Here is a 16635-nt window from a genome sequence, read left to right on the forward strand (position 1 = left end):
GTCACACACAAATCAGTCATGAAGATTTGAAGACAAGATTAGTAAGTTTTTTGCTCATTTAATGTGTATTTTCTTATCCATGAGGCATTTAGCCAATCTCTGAATTTTCATATAAAAGTGATTTAGGGGAACCTTGAGTAAAATTTTTTTATAGAAATGGCTTTGAAACTGGGACAAGGGGCAAACTGGGGACAACTGGGGTACTTGTTTTGAGTACTCTGTGTTTCCATGGCCAGCACCACTGGGCTCACTTTTGCTGGTTTGTTTACGTATTGGTGACAATAGCAGTGGCTTTTTTTAGAAGTGTTTTTACTTACATGTCACATGCAGATTTTCCCGCTGACCTTTTTTGAAGCACATGGCTTCCAGAACTGAGGTAGACATCATGAGAGTGCTTGCACTGGTCCTTCAGCCACTCACACAAACAAGCTCAAATATCCAAGCTCCGTGCAGGTGACAGGCTGGCAGTCACGACACAGGACAGGAGATTGGACCTGGAGGTGGAGCCACCCTCTGCCCACGTGAGTGTGGCTGAGCGTGGCCAGTGAGCACGCTTGTCTTGCTCTAGAATAGGCTGTGTTCGCGGGGACTCGTAGCATTTGGATGTCCAAGCAATTCTAGTGGAAAGGTGGGTGTAATGGTTTTGAAAATAGAGTAACTGAGACTTCGCAGAACTTTCAAGTGCTTGACTCATGCTCAGACGTGAGACGTTGGGGTTTAAATTCCGCTAGCTCCAAATGCCCCCCTCCTTCACTAACCGGAACTCTTGTCTTCCTCAGAGGTGGTGCGCATGTGCAGTGGTCGGTCGTCAGCCGTGGAGAGTGAGCCGGGAACTCTGATTTCTATGAATCTGACTATTGAAGCTTATTCAAATTCCAGGTTTTGTTCCCAGCATTCTTTTTTAAATGTCGACAATTTCCAGGCCAAATGGTCTTTCCTTCCCATGGGTATTGCTGCCACGTGGAGCCGTGGAAGCCACCAGCTGTCTGGAGCCAGGAGAGAGCATCTGACAGGGCGGGGAAGATCCAGGCAGCTCTCCTCCAACACAGCTCCTGCCTGTTGAGCAGGCAAGTGAAAACCGTGCCTGGTAATTGCAGGTCTGGGTAATGTGGTTTGGTCTTCATACCTTCACTCAGGTGGAGCCCGAGAAGTTGAAGACACTAACAGAAGGTTTGGAAGCCTACAGCCGAGCCCGGAAAAGAAACAGAAAGTAAGCACTTCTCCCCTCCCACTTTCCTTTTCAAGGTTGTAGATTTACTGGTTTTCCTTAAAAGGAACCGTGAAGCCTCATTGGTTTTGTCCACATTGTAGCCTGCCCTGGTACTGTTTAAGAGTTGTCACCAAAAAGGACCATTAGACAAGCCAAATTAGCCAAATTCTTTTTTGTTCTTATTTACATTATGCTTACATTCTGTGGGGATTTGCTTCTTCAACAGCTTCTTCTACATTCTTTCCCTTTCTATCGCTCTCATTCAGTGAGAAGGAAAACACAGTTAACATTTTCTACGTGCAGCAGCTACCTAGCTCTAGAAATGTGATGAACCCATCCATTTACAATTCAGATAATTTGGAAGGAAAATACACCCAGTTGTACACATATAAATAATTTTGGCTGATTTACTATTAGTCAAAGTGATGCTAACCAATGACTTTTTGTTGCAGCAGGCATATAGATTTTAAAAATGGGTTCTCTTTGGAGTTATAACAGTAAGTTGAACTTTGGGCCATTACTATTCATGAGTTTGTAAAATTTTCTCTGTAAAGGTAGTGTACATAAGCAGACACTATTAGAAACAGTTTTAGCTGTAATAAAATCTAGCTTCATATATCATAACTATTATTTCCTATTAGAAAACTACAAATATGCTTCTGTAAATATACAGTTATTGAAAACGATTTCATTCATAGTTCAGTGGCTACCTCCACATGATTAAACAATCAAAATTTATATTGACTTTTATTCAGTTGTAAAATTATCCTCACATTGTCCCCTACCAACATCCACACCTAGGCTTAGTGCTTTTGTGTCTAATAATCTTTTTAAAAAAATAACACTTTAACTTATGTCTGTGCACCAAGATTTATAATATAGAACCCAGACTGGCTAATAGCAGGTCTTACATAAAGAGCTTATGCTAAAGGACTCCTTTTTTTCCCTTATGGCGTTTTCACCCTAAGTTTTAGAAGGCACCAGATCTTGGAGAGACTCTCTTCACAGTAATAAAATATCTCATGACAAGATAAGTTACACAAAGAGCAACTCTCATGTCCCCGGGGCCTGTGATGAGGGCCCGGTGAATTACACACACCTTGAACATGGAGCACAGTACCCCAGGTCCCCTCTCCTCCGACTGAAGAGACGCTTCCTTTGCAGGGGCTAGTTGTAAGGGAAGGCGAGAAGGCCAGTGAATTAGCAGAAAGTATGAAGAAAAGGAGAAACATTTGGGCCAGCACGGTGATGTAGCAGGAAAGCCACGGCCTGTATCACCACATCCTATTTGGGCACCAGAAGTCCAGGCAACTTCTGGTAGGCCCAGGAAAGCAGTGGAAGAAGGGCCAAGTGCTTGGGTTTCTGTGCCTACCTGAGAGGCCTGGAAAAATCTCCAAGCTTCTGGCTTCAGCCTGGCACGGCTATTTGGGGAATGAACCAGTGGTTAGAAGACTTCTCTTTCTGTCCCCCTCTCTCTCAACTTTGCCTTTCAAATAAATAAATAAATAAATAAATAAATCGTAAGGAAGGATGTTAGAAATTACCTGCATCACAGCTCTGCAGCGAGCTTTTTGCTATAGAATATTCAACTGCATTCTTTTTTTATGTAAAAGATCTCTAGAGTGTTTTTTCTGGCAAAGTATTCTAATCGCTCAGATTTTGTGCAAAATAGCATTGATAACACAGAAATGAAATTACTCCTCTAAGTAATTAAACCCACTGCCATGAAATGAACTGGATTCCAATCCCCTTCCTTGTGTTTATTGTTTGGCAGTTTTGGAATGGTAGTGAGTAGCAAACTGCAATGTAAAAATTCTTCCTTTGAAGGGAGATTACTGTTCTTGGCGACATAATAGGACTGCTCCCTATAGGTGTTCTCTTTTACAGTACAAATTGAAGAGGCAAAAGAAGCAGGCAGCAAGAGGTAGCGACAACAGCTTTGTGTCTGGTAGTGTCTGAGTCGACTGACCTGCCTTAGAGGTGTCTAGTAGAATGCTTCTATTTTGTGCATATAATGTCAAGCCCATTATTTTTTTCTCCCAACCAGTCACACAAGATGTGCCAGCAATACCAAACCTATTTACAAATGAAAATGCTCAGGCCCCAGGAGCCTCAGTGATCAGTTGAAATTAACATGACTGGTAAAGGATGTGTTGAATCTGAGCATTTTTTATTATTATTATTCCCAGTTTAAGGAAGGTGATTTGACAAAATAAAGATCTGTGTCAGGCATAGGATACAGTCCCTGGAGCTCACTGTTTAGAGAAAGTGACCCACAAATAAGTGTGTAAAATGTGAAATGACATGGGCCCGGCGCGGTGGCACAGTGGTTAAGGTCCTCGCCTTGCACTCCCGGGATCCCATATGGGCGCCGGTTCTAATCCCGGCAGCCCCGCTTCCCATCCAGCTCCCTGCCTGTGGCCCGGGAAAGCTTAGGGACCCTGCACCCGTGTGGGAGACCCGGAAGAGGCTCCTGGCTTTGGATTGGCATAGCATCGGCCGTTGCGCTCACTTGGGGAGTGAATCATGGGACGGAAAGTCTTCCTCTCTGTCTCTCCTCTCTGTATATCCGCCTTTCCAATAAAAATAAAATAAATCTTTAAAAAAAAAAAGTGAAATGACAGCAGTAGAAGGGAGCTCCAGCAAGTTCATGGGGAAAATGGAATTAATATGTGTTCACCTTGGTGAAACCAAAATTGAAATACACGTTTCCCTTGAGCTTCGTGAAGACCCCATGTATATAGACTTCTGCATTTGTGATCTTGGAGAAAAAGACTGTGCCAGAGGACAGGAAGGATAAGCATTCAAACCAAGAAGCAGGAACTGAGGACAGGAGGGACTGGATGTGGGCAGGGATACCTAGAAGGCAAAAAGGACAGAACAGAATGTGAGGGGGAGCCGACAGTTGAGGGTAACACCCAGGTTTTTATGTCTGACAACTTGGTGGGTGATGGAGACACTGATTGAAGTGGAGGACGAAAGGGGAAACAGGTGTAGTTTGGAGGACCTGTAGGATAGGGTGGACATGTTGCTCTGCAACTGAGAAGAGGCATTTGACAATATAAAAGTGGCTGCTGTCACACAGTGATGCTTTATCCGATTCAGAGAACAATGGGCTAGGAACAACTTAGTGTTTAATAGAATGAAAAAGGTGGAAGGGATGATCAGGAAGGGGAAGGAGAATCAGGGCAAAGGGGATAGGACCTGAGAAGCCAAAGACTGAACTTTTTCAGGGTGATAAATTGATCAAGAGAAGTTCAGTAAGAACTGGAAAAGTCTCCAGTGCATCGAGCATGTGGAGTTCAGCGGTAACTCTAGGGAGACCAGTTGGCCAAGTAGAGTGGTAGGGGTACAAAATGGCTATGGATTGAGAAGTGAATGAGAATAAGGAAATAGGGTCCCAGCAAGGTAGCCTAGTGGCTGAAGTCCTCACTTTGAACATGCCAGGGTCCCATATGGGTGCCGGTTCTAATCCAGCTCCCTACTTGTGGCCTGGGAAAGCAGTCGAGGACAGCCCAAGGTTTTGGGACCCTGCACCTGCATGGAAGACCCAGAAGAGGCTCCTGGCTTCAGATAGACTCAGCTCCAACTATTGTGATCACTTGAGGAGTGAATCAGCAGACATAAGATCTTCCTCTTTGTCTCGCCTCCTCTCTGTGTATCTGACTTTGTAATAAAAGTAAATAAATCTTTAAAAAAGAAGAAGAAAAAGGAAGTCACCAGGACCCCTGAACCCATGTGGGAGACCTGGATGAAGTCTGACTCCTGGCTTTCATGGAGGCTTTTCCCAACTATTGTGGCCATTCAGAGAATACATTAGCACATAGAAAATATCCCTCATTCGCTCGCTGTCTCTCGTGTCTGTCTCTCTCTCATGCATGATCTGCATTTCAAATAAATGAATAAATAGAATTTTTAAGGAAATTTAATATGCTAGATAGCGCATCTTGGTTTTAAAGTAAAAGTGTAATTTATCATTTTGTCATTTTCCAACCTCAAAAAAAGTACAAGGTTACCAAAGAAATTTTGTGGGAATTAAATTAAAAATTCTGTGGGATTCAAAAGTTCTGTAGAAAGTACATTTAAAGCTAAGTTTCTTTCTCAGGAGCGTTAGCAGGGAGCTGATCAGAAGTAGAGTAGCTGGGACTCAAACCAGCACTCCAAAATGAGATGCCAGAGTTGCGAACTGCAGCTTAACCTACTGTGCTACAACACTGGTCCCTCAGTATCTTCGCTCTGCATAGTTTCCTGTGGATCAGGACCCTGTATTTGAAATCTAGGGTCCTTGCCTTATTTAGACCTTTCTGAAATTTCTCCCTTCTACACAAAGTGAGCCAGTTAAATTCTGAGCTGACAGTGTAAGGCAACAGGTTTTTTTTTCCCCTCTTATTTCTTGTATCAGTCACAGGTGTGTACTTGGGTTTTTTTTCTAATTAATAAAGATGAGGGTAATGTGTGACAATATAGACAGTGACGATGAGAAGTGGCAATTATCTCCATTAATAATTAGAAATGTGATTATATGAACATTTATGGCTTAATCAAGTAGGTTTTTAGAGTGTCCATTAGTAAAAATGTTTATTAATAAATGCCAGCGGGGAACGGTAACTACCCGAGGGCACTCTGCAGGGAGGTTCTCGGCCTGCGTGCTGGCTTCTAATTGTTTACTTCGTGAACTCACGGGGCTTTCTCTTCCTCTGCCAAGTTCATTCCACCTTGACCCAGCCAGTTGGGGGAAACACCGCCCAGCAGATGCGTGGCCGGGGCTCTCTCTGTCCCTCTTGATTCACAATATAATCAATGGTATATCCACATCTGGGTATTTTTTTTTCTCAATTCCAAAAGTAGTGTTTCTCCCTCTATTAACTGCTTAGTTTTTTATAGCAGAACATAATACCAATTTTGTTTAGATTAATGTAAGGAGTTTAAAAATTAAATATGTTGGTACAGAGTGAGGATTTTTTAAAAAACTCAAAAATTCTGCCTTCATTCAGCAGGTAACGTTGTTGGCCCTTTTCGATTCTTTGACGGTAGCTTTCCTGCAAGGATCATAGGTAAAGATTTTTATGAACAAAGCCTGTTAAAGCGATTGATAGAGAAACACAGTTTCTTCCTTTCAAAATTAGAATTGATTTTGCCAATTCTGACTAAATAGGAAATATGACATACAAACAGTTGTTGTAATATCTACTTCGTGAGGTCATTCTAAGGATTAAATGTGATCATGTATTTAAGGACTTAACACAATTCTTGGCACATAGAAATTTTTCAATGAGTAAAACTCTTTTTTTTTTTAAACCGGCGAGCCTGATGGACACACAGGCAGATAGATCAAGTCTGCTGCTTCACCCCCTCAAACACCTGTAATGGCCAGGGTTGCACTGTGGGTCCCCCATGTGGGCAGCAGGGGCCTAATTTCTTGAGCCATCACTACTGTCTCCCAAGGTTGCATTAGCAGAAGGCTGGTGTCAGGTGCCAGGATGGGGAGTGGACCTCGGGTACCCTGATGCAGGACACGGGCATCTTAACCCCTAGGTTACATGTCTCCTCCAAAGGAACTCTTTGTTATAAAGATTAAAGGGAAGTGAACCAATGTTCTCTGATGGTTCTCCCATTGCAACATTTCACCCTTTTTAAGATTCTTAAACCATGATACATGAAATCATATCGAAACCCATAAGACCTTAAAATCAAAACATATAATGAATAAGTGCCTTTTTAAAATGAATGGTTCTACATCTGAGTGCAAAAGAAATATTAGGGATAAATCTGTCAAATGTGTCACGTGAAGTATGACCTGTTGGGCAACTTGGCCATGTGTGGTATTTCCCTCACTTTCAGCACGCAGCCCCCAAAAGGCGCCCCAGCCCAGCCTCAGGCAAGTGAAAACAGCCCCAGGTAGTCTCAGGTGGATGGTCTCAAGGGACCTCAGCTAGATTGCGCTGAGGGTCTCAGGTAGATGGCCCAGGGGTCTCACTAGACAGTACGTGCCTAGCACCCCCCTCTCTAGGAAAACAACTCAAACTGACACCACAAAACGACCAGGTTCCCTTACAACTAACGACGGCAGAGAAGTGACAGTCCACACAGGACGAAGTGAGAAGGAACGGATCCATTCTCTCATCCTAAACAGTGTCCAGAAGCAATGGGCGATGGGAAGAGAGATGTATGTGCTGATGGCACCTTCTGTGTAGACACAAAAACACCTGAACAAAACTGCCCATGGGTAGAGCCTGTATGATTTTTAAAAAGTTTTTAATCTAGAAATTGATGAGGAGAGTGGGAGAGTGTGTGACTAGGAGTTGCTGACAAATGGAAAGTCCTGCCTTATTTGCTTAATAAAAAGACATGAAATAGAAAATCCAGCAACAGTTTGTTCAGGGAAGTTGGTGTGTTGGGGGCTTTATTCTGTGTGTTTCTCAAAGGTAAGTTTGTGGAAGGGAATGGGAACATTACAACTAGAAGCTTGCATACAGACTTGTAGAAGGAAGAGAACTGGCCCCTCAGTGCCCCTATAATTTTATTGAAGCTAATACACTGATGATCTTTCAAACTGAAATATGTTTTCTACATACTTATTTTCTAAAACATAGGACCACCCATGCTAGCTTTAGACAAAAATTTCTGTTTAGCAAATGCATGGAATATTTATAGTGTGCCTACAGACAGTTTTTAGGAGTGGAAAACTCAGTCGCCTCAGGTGCAGACATTCCACGGAACAATGTCCAGTCCTGGCATATGAGGATAAACCTACTGAAGACTTTCATAAACCAAAAACAAAACTGCATTTCAAAGAATTCTGCTAAAGTTCAAGAATGTTTTTAAACACAGTGCTGTCCAAACCAAATGGGACTGTGTTCCAAGTCCTCCCACGACTGCACATTTCCATCTATATGTAGCCGCTGGTGGGATTAACTCCTGGAAAGCCACACGGATAGCCTGAAATGGAAAGTTTCTAGTAAATCGGATGCATTTCTAGTCATTGTGACAGGATAAAGGAAATGAATCACCTGACTGCTCGTACAATTGGATAATTGTTCCTATGCTTAAAGGAGGAAAACCAAGTGAACAGGCAGGATGCGCAGAGGGTCTACCCACAGAGATGGAGAGTGTGGATTTGTGTGGCTTTAGTCCAACAGTGGGGCAAATTTCCAATGGCAGAGGTAGCCAAATATGGGCCGTGGAAGGCTGGGAGGAGAGAAAAGGCTCAGGAGAGAGCAGGGTACCCTGAAACTGTCATTGTTTGCTCTAGTAATTGCATCCTTTTGGTCTCTGGGAAGTGTAACAAGCAGGCTTGGAGCCACAGGTAGAATCCTCTAAACCTTTTCGAACCTGCAAAATTCACCAAGCATTGGCTCCAGTATCTAGGATGCTCCACAGAGAGCAGAGGTCGCTCCCTAGTGGCCTGAGCCGGCAGTTCAGGCACCCGGCCAGCCAGACAAGAAGCAGAGGCAGACTAGCTGGAATAAGGGAAAAAAAAAAAAAAACAAAAAACAATGGCACGGGAGCAAAAAGAGACCCTGGGTCCAAAAGCAGCAGACGAGGAGCAAGCATGTATAAAGGAACAAATCCCACCCCCAACCCAGTGTGTTCAATTTTTTTTTCAATCTTTTGTCACAATAATTATTTGTATTCAGTGGTAGGAATCCCAGAGTGATGTTTTGTCATCTAAATTTTCCAAATGTGAATACAAATTGACTTTCTCTGTTGGAACTGGTACTTTCGTTTTCTGATTAGGGAATTAAATTGAGATTTTTGTTTCTTTAATTTATTAATCTGGTGTGTTGTTTCATTAATTCCAGAAGTGGAAAGCTAAATAACCATTTAGAAGCTGCTATTCATGAGGCCATGAGCGAACTGGACAAAATGTCTGGGACTGTAAGTTAATTTATTTTTCCATTATACTATGTGTCTTTGAAAATAAATTGTATTATACTTTTTAAGTCTCTTGAATATTGCCAAGCAACTTGCTAAATTACTAGGCTGGGGGGAGAAAAGATGATTTCATAAAAGATTGAAAGTCATTTAAGAAAAAAATAATCTAGCAGTATGAATTGTTTTCTTGGATTAGTATAACTTTAGTTTTCTCATATAATATTCTTTTAAAATGTGAAGAGCGAAATGTTCAGGACATGGTTTTCTGCATTTGATTCTGTGAATAGCAGTGGCAATTACTGTGGCCTGCATATTCAGTAATGCAAATTTCACTCTGTCTATTGAACAAAACAGTGAAATTGAACAGTAGGGTCAGGATTAAGGCACCTCTCATTTTCTTTTTCCTGTTGCCTCAAAAATATTTGGCACAAAATTCTGTTGCTAAATTATTTGACACTAAACGTTCTAGTTTTAGAGAAATAGCGCCTACTTTTTCTTAACATTTTGATTAAAATATAGTATTGAATAGTGAGAAATTTAATCATTAGTCTGTATTTACATAGTCACTGATGTAAATATGCAAAATATAATTTCAGTAGTCTTTAAAAAATGAAATTACCTAAGGCAATGAAAAGTGATTTCATTTACACATCATTTTGTGGTCAGTTAAACAGTGCTGACCTCAAATAACTCATCCAGTGGCTACTGAGCATGCCCAGAATGTTGGGATTGGGATGGGGATTATGTAATCCAACCCATCATTTCCCAAATGAATACACGGAAACCTGGGGTATAATATTTTACCATTAGAATTATCAGAAAGGTCCAAAGTAAAAATCAGGAGCTTGAGCATCTTCTTGGGCCGGGTAACTCTCCTCCATGAGTGGGTTGCTTATCAAAGAAGACATTTATTGGAGTGAACCGTTAAATGCCAATAAGATGTACTGCTCACCCAATCCCAGTCTTGGAGACTCACCGCAGCAGAGGCCATTGCTAACCTGAGCCTGGTGCTGACTGACAGGTCCAGAATCTTTCCATAGACGGTGGCCACTGTTGTTTACAGCTGTAGAATATTCTGCATGTCCTTAGCCTCTAGCCTAGCAAATGAAAGAGTATGTCACACTGCTGGCATTAGTTGTAGAACCCCCCTGCACTTGCTTCTAATCTTACCACTTCTAGCAACTTTCTCACTGACTTGACCCCTCGTATAGTCATCTTAACTAGTGCACCTGCCAAGGAAACTGGCAAGTGGGGCTGGCTGTGATCTCACTGATCTCTACCTCAATGTCTCTGCTTCAGCACGCTTGGCCCTCATGGCCAACAGGCAGTTGCGAGTGGGGAGGATGGGGCCAGCGTGTGGGCCTGGCTGCTGCCAGGAGTGCCGTCCGTGCTTCGGCAGATCTTCGCTGCAGAGGAAATTGGTCTGCTGTTGTCAGATCTCCTCATTCTTCATGAGAAGTTAGAACCCGAGGAAGTCAGATTTCTCATTTTGCAACTGTTTTAACAATAATAAAATGCCCTGTGCCTTGCATGCATGTTAAGAAACCTTTTTACTACCTTGGACTAAGACTTCTTAGTCGACTCAATTATAAAAAGTTCTCAATTATAGCTTTTTACCAGAAACCAGTAGTTGATTTTTTTTTCTGATTTATACAGAGTGGATTAGAAGAGGCAGTTTGAGAAGCTCATAAGCATTACTTAAAATTTTCAGCTATTTTTTAAAAATATTTGTTTTAAAAGCCGAGTTACAGACAGGGAGAGACAGAGAGATATTCCATCTGCTGGTTCACTCCCCTGATGGTCACAAAAGCTAAAACTGGGCCAGGCCATAGCCAGGAGCCAGGAACTTCTTCCAGGTCCGTGTGAGTGCAGGGACCCAAACACTTGAGTCATCTTTCCCTGGTTTCCCAGGTGCATTAGCAGGGAGCCGGATCAAAAATGGAGCAGCTGAGACTCAAATTGATGACTGTGTGCGATGTCGGTGCCACAGGCAGCAGCCCAACTCGCTACACCACAGCGCAAGCCCCCAGCTTTTTTGTCTTTCTTTATTTAAAGCCTTCTGCGTTTGATGGCCTTTACTGTTGTCTAGGCATTACTTTTAAAATACATAACTGAGTCAACTGACAGTGAATCTCAAGAGCTGGTTGTGCACGTAACTTTTCCTAACTAATGCAGGAAGGCTGATCCTAGCGGAAATGTTTACACCACAGAAACTGGCAAATGCTATGGTGGGCTTGTTTCTAAGTCCTGACTGGCAAGCATATGCTACACCAGTGCCTTGGACCCATCCACCTTGCATGGGTCTTGACATTGCTCACTCCATTACTGGCCACATTGCAACGGAAGGCACCTGCTCCCCTCCTTTCAGAGCCCTGCCCAGGGCTGCTGATTCCTACTTTGGTATATAAAGTCGACCCAGAATACACATACACAGATCTGCCAACAGATGGAAGCAGCATTCTGTTTTCCCACCTGGTTTTTCTGGTACGTGAACATCATCCTCAGGCTGAGTTGCACATGCGCTGGTTCTTACTGCCACCGACCCTTCTTCATAGTTGGAAAGAGAGGGACACCGTGAAAAGGGCAACACATGTGCGCGTGTCTACCCACTTTTCAAGGCTAGGGAATTGGTGATCTAGGGATCGCAGCCTATCAGTGTCTAGGTCTTTGAAGTGACTGTGGGCTCAGCAAGGTCTTAAGGAAAATTTTACATGCCTCAGGATACCAGTGACCAGTAGTGGAAGCTTGACTCTGTTCCCTGCCCTTGTTGGTCGGGAAGAAATTAGATGATCATTGTGATGTCAACTTCTGTCACATTTTTCTACCTTTTTAATTTGCAGGTTCACCAAATCCCACAGGGAGACAGACAGATGAGACCCCCCAAACCCAAGCGGAGGAAGATCTCCAGATAACAGAGACTAGTCCACTAATGCACAGTGTTGATCGAAGGAACAGGCACAGGTGTATCTGTATATAGTATTGATATGGCCCGTGTTATATCAATATCAAAAACTATGGCAGATAGCAACCACTACCACAGGGTGCTAAAAGAAAAAGTGATACAGATTTTTTGTTTTTGATCAGGAAGGCTAATGAATGCTGGAAAACCAATCAACACCCCTGTCTGATGAGAGTGAGACATGGTCACGAGATTACTAAGAAACTTTTTCTATAATGCTAAAATTGTGATTATGAGAAATAGCCCAGATGTTTCTGAAGAATTTTCGATGTTGTATATAGACAGTACAGAATTTCATGGTGATATCAGAAATGTACATATTGTATAATATTGTCATGTACAAGCGTACCTAATGCACACTTTATCTTTTATTGTACAAAGAAATAGTGTACAAAATTCTTTGGTTTCTATGGAGTACACCTACCAGAGACTACAGTGTAAAGTGATAAATAAAAATACAACCTAAATGCTTTTCTATGATAATGTAAAAAAATGCTGATTTTGTATTTAACAGCAGAGAAAAGGCATGATGATGTAATACTCACATGATGACACACACTGCACATCACTGCGTGTCCGTTTATATCATCTGTTCGAAATGACCCTGATGTGGAGGCACTGGACTCAATTGTGGGTGTCTGGGAAACTGTAGCCTGCAGATTTCTGATACAGATCAGAGCTCACAGGTCTAAATCAAGAATGCCGAAGCTGCAACCATTGGTTGCATATTTTTTTTACCTAAGTTTTAAAATGGAATAGGTTTTATATTAAAAAAAATCTGAGATGGAATATTTTACTCAGCCATTTCTCTAGTTATTTGACAGCCACCTGTTGGACTGGATAGCTCCTCACCCCTGGGAGTCAGAGCTGACAGGGGCTTTCTTGCAGATGGTATCTGACAAGGGAATACTTTCCATTCCCATACCAGGAGGCAGAAGCTCCCTCCCCCCGTCTTTAAAACCATTATCAGCAGCAGGATGAATTCTAGTTCACTTTTTTTCCATAGTGGCAAAAACAAATACAAAACATCAAAGCAAGTTTCAAATCCATTAATCCATGTTATTTAACCCAGAAATGAAGGTGGCTTAACAAAATTACTAGCAACTGTAATTTTTTATCAGTATTATGTAATATATCAGATTTATTTTATTTAAAGAATTATTTATACCATTTACAGATTCTTATATATATTAATGTGGCTGAAATGTGCAGGTTAAATCTATCAACCAAATTATTTATATTCTATTAAGAAAAAAAATGTGAAACACATGTAGAAAGAAAAATACTACAACTATACAATCCTAAAACTGTGAGCCATTGTAAAGTACAAGGTAATTAATAAGAAATGTAGCACAACATACTATTTCAAGTCTTTTGTTCACAGTTTTGGTGTTGGTCGTGGTGTAACCCTATCTCCTGGACAGTTAGTGAAGTTTCAGGTCTTGAGCCTGTCTTCCACCAGCGATTGTCAAAAGATCCATTGTCCTCCCAGCCCCAAGTGCTGCCTGGGGAGCAAGCACTGCCTTGACGCTCAGCAGGGGACTCTCTCAAAAGCCTAAGCTTCAGGCTGCTAGGGGTCTTTCCAATAGTAGGTTCTAAATCCTACTCCTTCTGAAAACCACCACCCCTTTTCCTCATCTCCCATCTGCCCTAACTCCTCCATCTCGTCATGTAGCAGAGTTCTAGCAACTCAGGAAAAACAAAAAAGAGAGAGAGAGAGGACCAAGGTTATTCATTCCTCAGGTTGGTTTCCTGGGGTCACAGCACAAAACGCGCCGCCAGGCTCCCTTTTGATAGCCACAGCTCCTTCTTCGTTCTTCCTTGAGTTCCCCTGTCTTTCTGTTCCGGTGCCCACGCTCACACCTACCGCCAAGACTGAAGAAGTGTGGCTGGCTGTGCTGGGCCCATCCCTGGAGCAGGAACGCTTCCTTCCAAGGATGGGTTGGTGTGTGCACATTTCATGTCGCAGAGAGGGTGTCTGTCCAGTCCTTTATGCCATTCCATGAAGGAATCTTTTGGGTATTTTTAGTCGTTACATTTTAATTTAAGTCAATTGCACTTGTTAGCTTTAAACCATTAATATCTTTTTTTTTCACCTACTCTTCTATTGTTTTGTTTTTACAATGCATTTATTCACAGATAAATTTACATATGTGTTTGTGCTTGGGGTGTGAGTGTGTGTGTGTGTTGATATCTAGAAGACATCTTTAGCCTTTGTCTGTAGGCCAAGTTTATGTCAACCAAGCCTTCATTTTTGATCACCTGAGTGAATCTGGTTTGTGCTGCTCTCCCATTGTATACCCTACTTCAGTAGACCATGTAAGGTATGTGCCCATGAAGTCTCTGATTGCTTATGCCTTTGATGTGGGTGGTAGGTGTAGTTGTTGCAGTCTATATGGGGTTCCCCCCACCTTACAGTTTTTATGGTTTCATGTAAGCAGTTAATGTAAATATTGTCAGCATTACAGGTCATACAGTGCTGTAACATTTTTTTTAAATGTTGCACCGACTTTACAATTAAAAGAGTAGTCACTCACACTTCATTTTTGCCCCTAGAGCTATTTCTTTGTCATTGTATTACCTAACTCTTTTTTTAAAAAATCAAGTCTAGCACTTCTATGTGAGCAAGTTTTTTTATCTCCCCCCCAAAAAAAAATCTAAGAATGGAAACAATGAAAAAAAATTTGCTGTTTTAAAGGATGTAATGTCCCTGCTGGAAAAGGAAATCTAATTTTATTTTGTGTCCCTAACCATCCTGGGAAGCACCAGTAAAATCAACGACATCCCTGTGCAGTTTCTAAATATTTCAAATATGTGCAACTAACAAAGCCGCTTCTGTGTAGCTTGTCTTGTTTGTAGCACTAACAGCAATCTAGGATTATTATTCATCGAAAGAAACGGTTTTGGTTTGTACTTTTCTGTCCCATTTTGAATGGAAATGCTTTCAGGAAAACCTTCAGCCCTCGTAATAGCCTGGCCCACTTTGGTCTTTATTTGGATCCTGACTTTAGTTTCTGCTGTGTCTATGTTTTAAATGAACCAGGTTTTCTCAGTTGAATATCACACAAGGAAAGCAAAGGGTGGTTATCCTATTTTCTGTAAGTTTGATGAAAATTCTGTGTCAAAAGGGAAGATTCTTTGATATTTCCGAAAAGACAGCACGTTGTCATTAACTTGGGTCACCTGCCACATAACTTGCAGTGTTGTCTAGCAGGTCACAAGCACTGTGGCATCAAGATTTTAAACTGTAAGATGCTTGAGATGTTGGTGGCATTGCTACTTTTGGAAAGAGAGCCAAGATTCCAGACCTTATTGAAAATCTACAGTATCTTTTTAAGTTTGCCTACTAATGTCCAAGTGGTGTAATGCAAGACTCAAGACTTTCCAACATAGTGTATAAGTTGAGTCGGGCGTTGCTTAATTCATTTGGGGCTGTAGTCAAAAAGTATCAGTCAATCACAACTGTCATGTTGAGTTTGTTTATTTTTCTTTCATTCACTCTATCATGTTTGCATTAGCCAAAGAGATAAGAACATTAGTTGTTCATATGTATAAACAACCCAGAGTGAATATTAAATCAGTGAGCCAAAAGCAATAAATAACTCAAGCATGAGAATCCTGTTAGCAATGAGGAGTGTGGTATAGAAAAAATATATAAAGAGCATTTTCTTCAAATATGAAAGATTAATTTGTATCTGCTGCAAATATGTGTTATCAGCCTTATCCGCTTTTATACACACTGTGTGTGTACCTCCGTGACCTTTTATAAACCAGAAAAATGGTTGATTTAATCATTTGTTATATAAATACAAAGTTGTCTATAAATTGGAAAATTTGATGCCAGATGGCTTCGTAATATTCAAATGTGTTTTGTAACATCATGCCTTTATGGATTAAGTACAAATACACTGCATTGTCTGCTTAGAAGAGTAGCAGTTTACATCTCACCCGTATTTCAAATGGATATTTTTGTTCAAATAGTTATTTTCATCCAAATGGTTGTACTGTTAGAAATAGAAGATGACCTGAATGTTCTCAATGTGAAAAACAAATATGGCTTTAATTTCGCCCGAGCTCCCTGCACACTGTAAAATCTGTCCTAGCATGTGCACAGTGCCTGTCCGTGTCAGACTTCCAAAGCAGATTTATTGATCTGTGCTGGGGTTCTGCTTAGGAAAACTCCCCAGACTAAGTTGTCCTAGCGAGCCAAGCTGCCTAGCTTTCTATCTACGCTTGGAAGAGCCCCAGCATTCTTTCTCCCTTTTGACTTCTTTCTTCCTACTTTGATTCCACATGTCAGGGAATCTGAGAAATAGGGTGTCGTTGTATGACTTTATAGCATCACTTCAGTCAGAGCTTCCCAACCGTGGCACTCTGACATTTGGGGTCGGAGCATTTTGTTGTAGAGGTCATCCTGTGCATCAGAGGATGTTTGGCAGCAGCTTTGGCTCAAACCACTGGGTGCCAGTAGCACCTTCTCCCAAATGATGATGGTCAAAAATGACTCACGATGCTGCACATCGCCTCTAGAGTGAGGGGTGGAGACAGAGTATCAAACAGGATTTGAAAACACCAGAGCTAGTGAAGGAAC

At 41.6% G+C, this 16635-nt stretch overlaps 1 protein-coding gene across 1 annotated transcript in view; it reads left to right on the forward strand.

Moving 5' to 3' along the window:
- Positions 1-12511, forward strand: part of MBD5 (methyl-CpG binding domain protein 5) — a 120158-nt gene extending 107647 nt beyond the window's left edge. The window contains exons 10-12 of the mRNA XM_040971547.1: positions 1137-1210; positions 9013-9088; positions 11926-12511. Of these exons, the coding sequence (XP_040827481.1) occupies positions 1137-1210; positions 9013-9088; positions 11926-11997 (222 nt within the window). The 3' untranslated portion in view covers positions 11998-12511. The remainder of the gene's footprint in view (positions 1-1136; positions 1211-9012; positions 9089-11925) is intronic.
- The last annotated feature ends 4124 nt before the right edge of the window (positions 12512-16635 follow it).

Source organism: Ochotona curzoniae, unplaced genomic scaffold (assembly GCF_017591425.1).
Source record: "Ochotona curzoniae isolate NIBS_2020 unplaced genomic scaffold, NIBS_Ocur_1.0 contig_2210, whole genome shotgun sequence".
Taxonomy (NCBI): Eukaryota; Metazoa; Chordata; class Mammalia; order Lagomorpha; family Ochotonidae; genus Ochotona; species Ochotona curzoniae.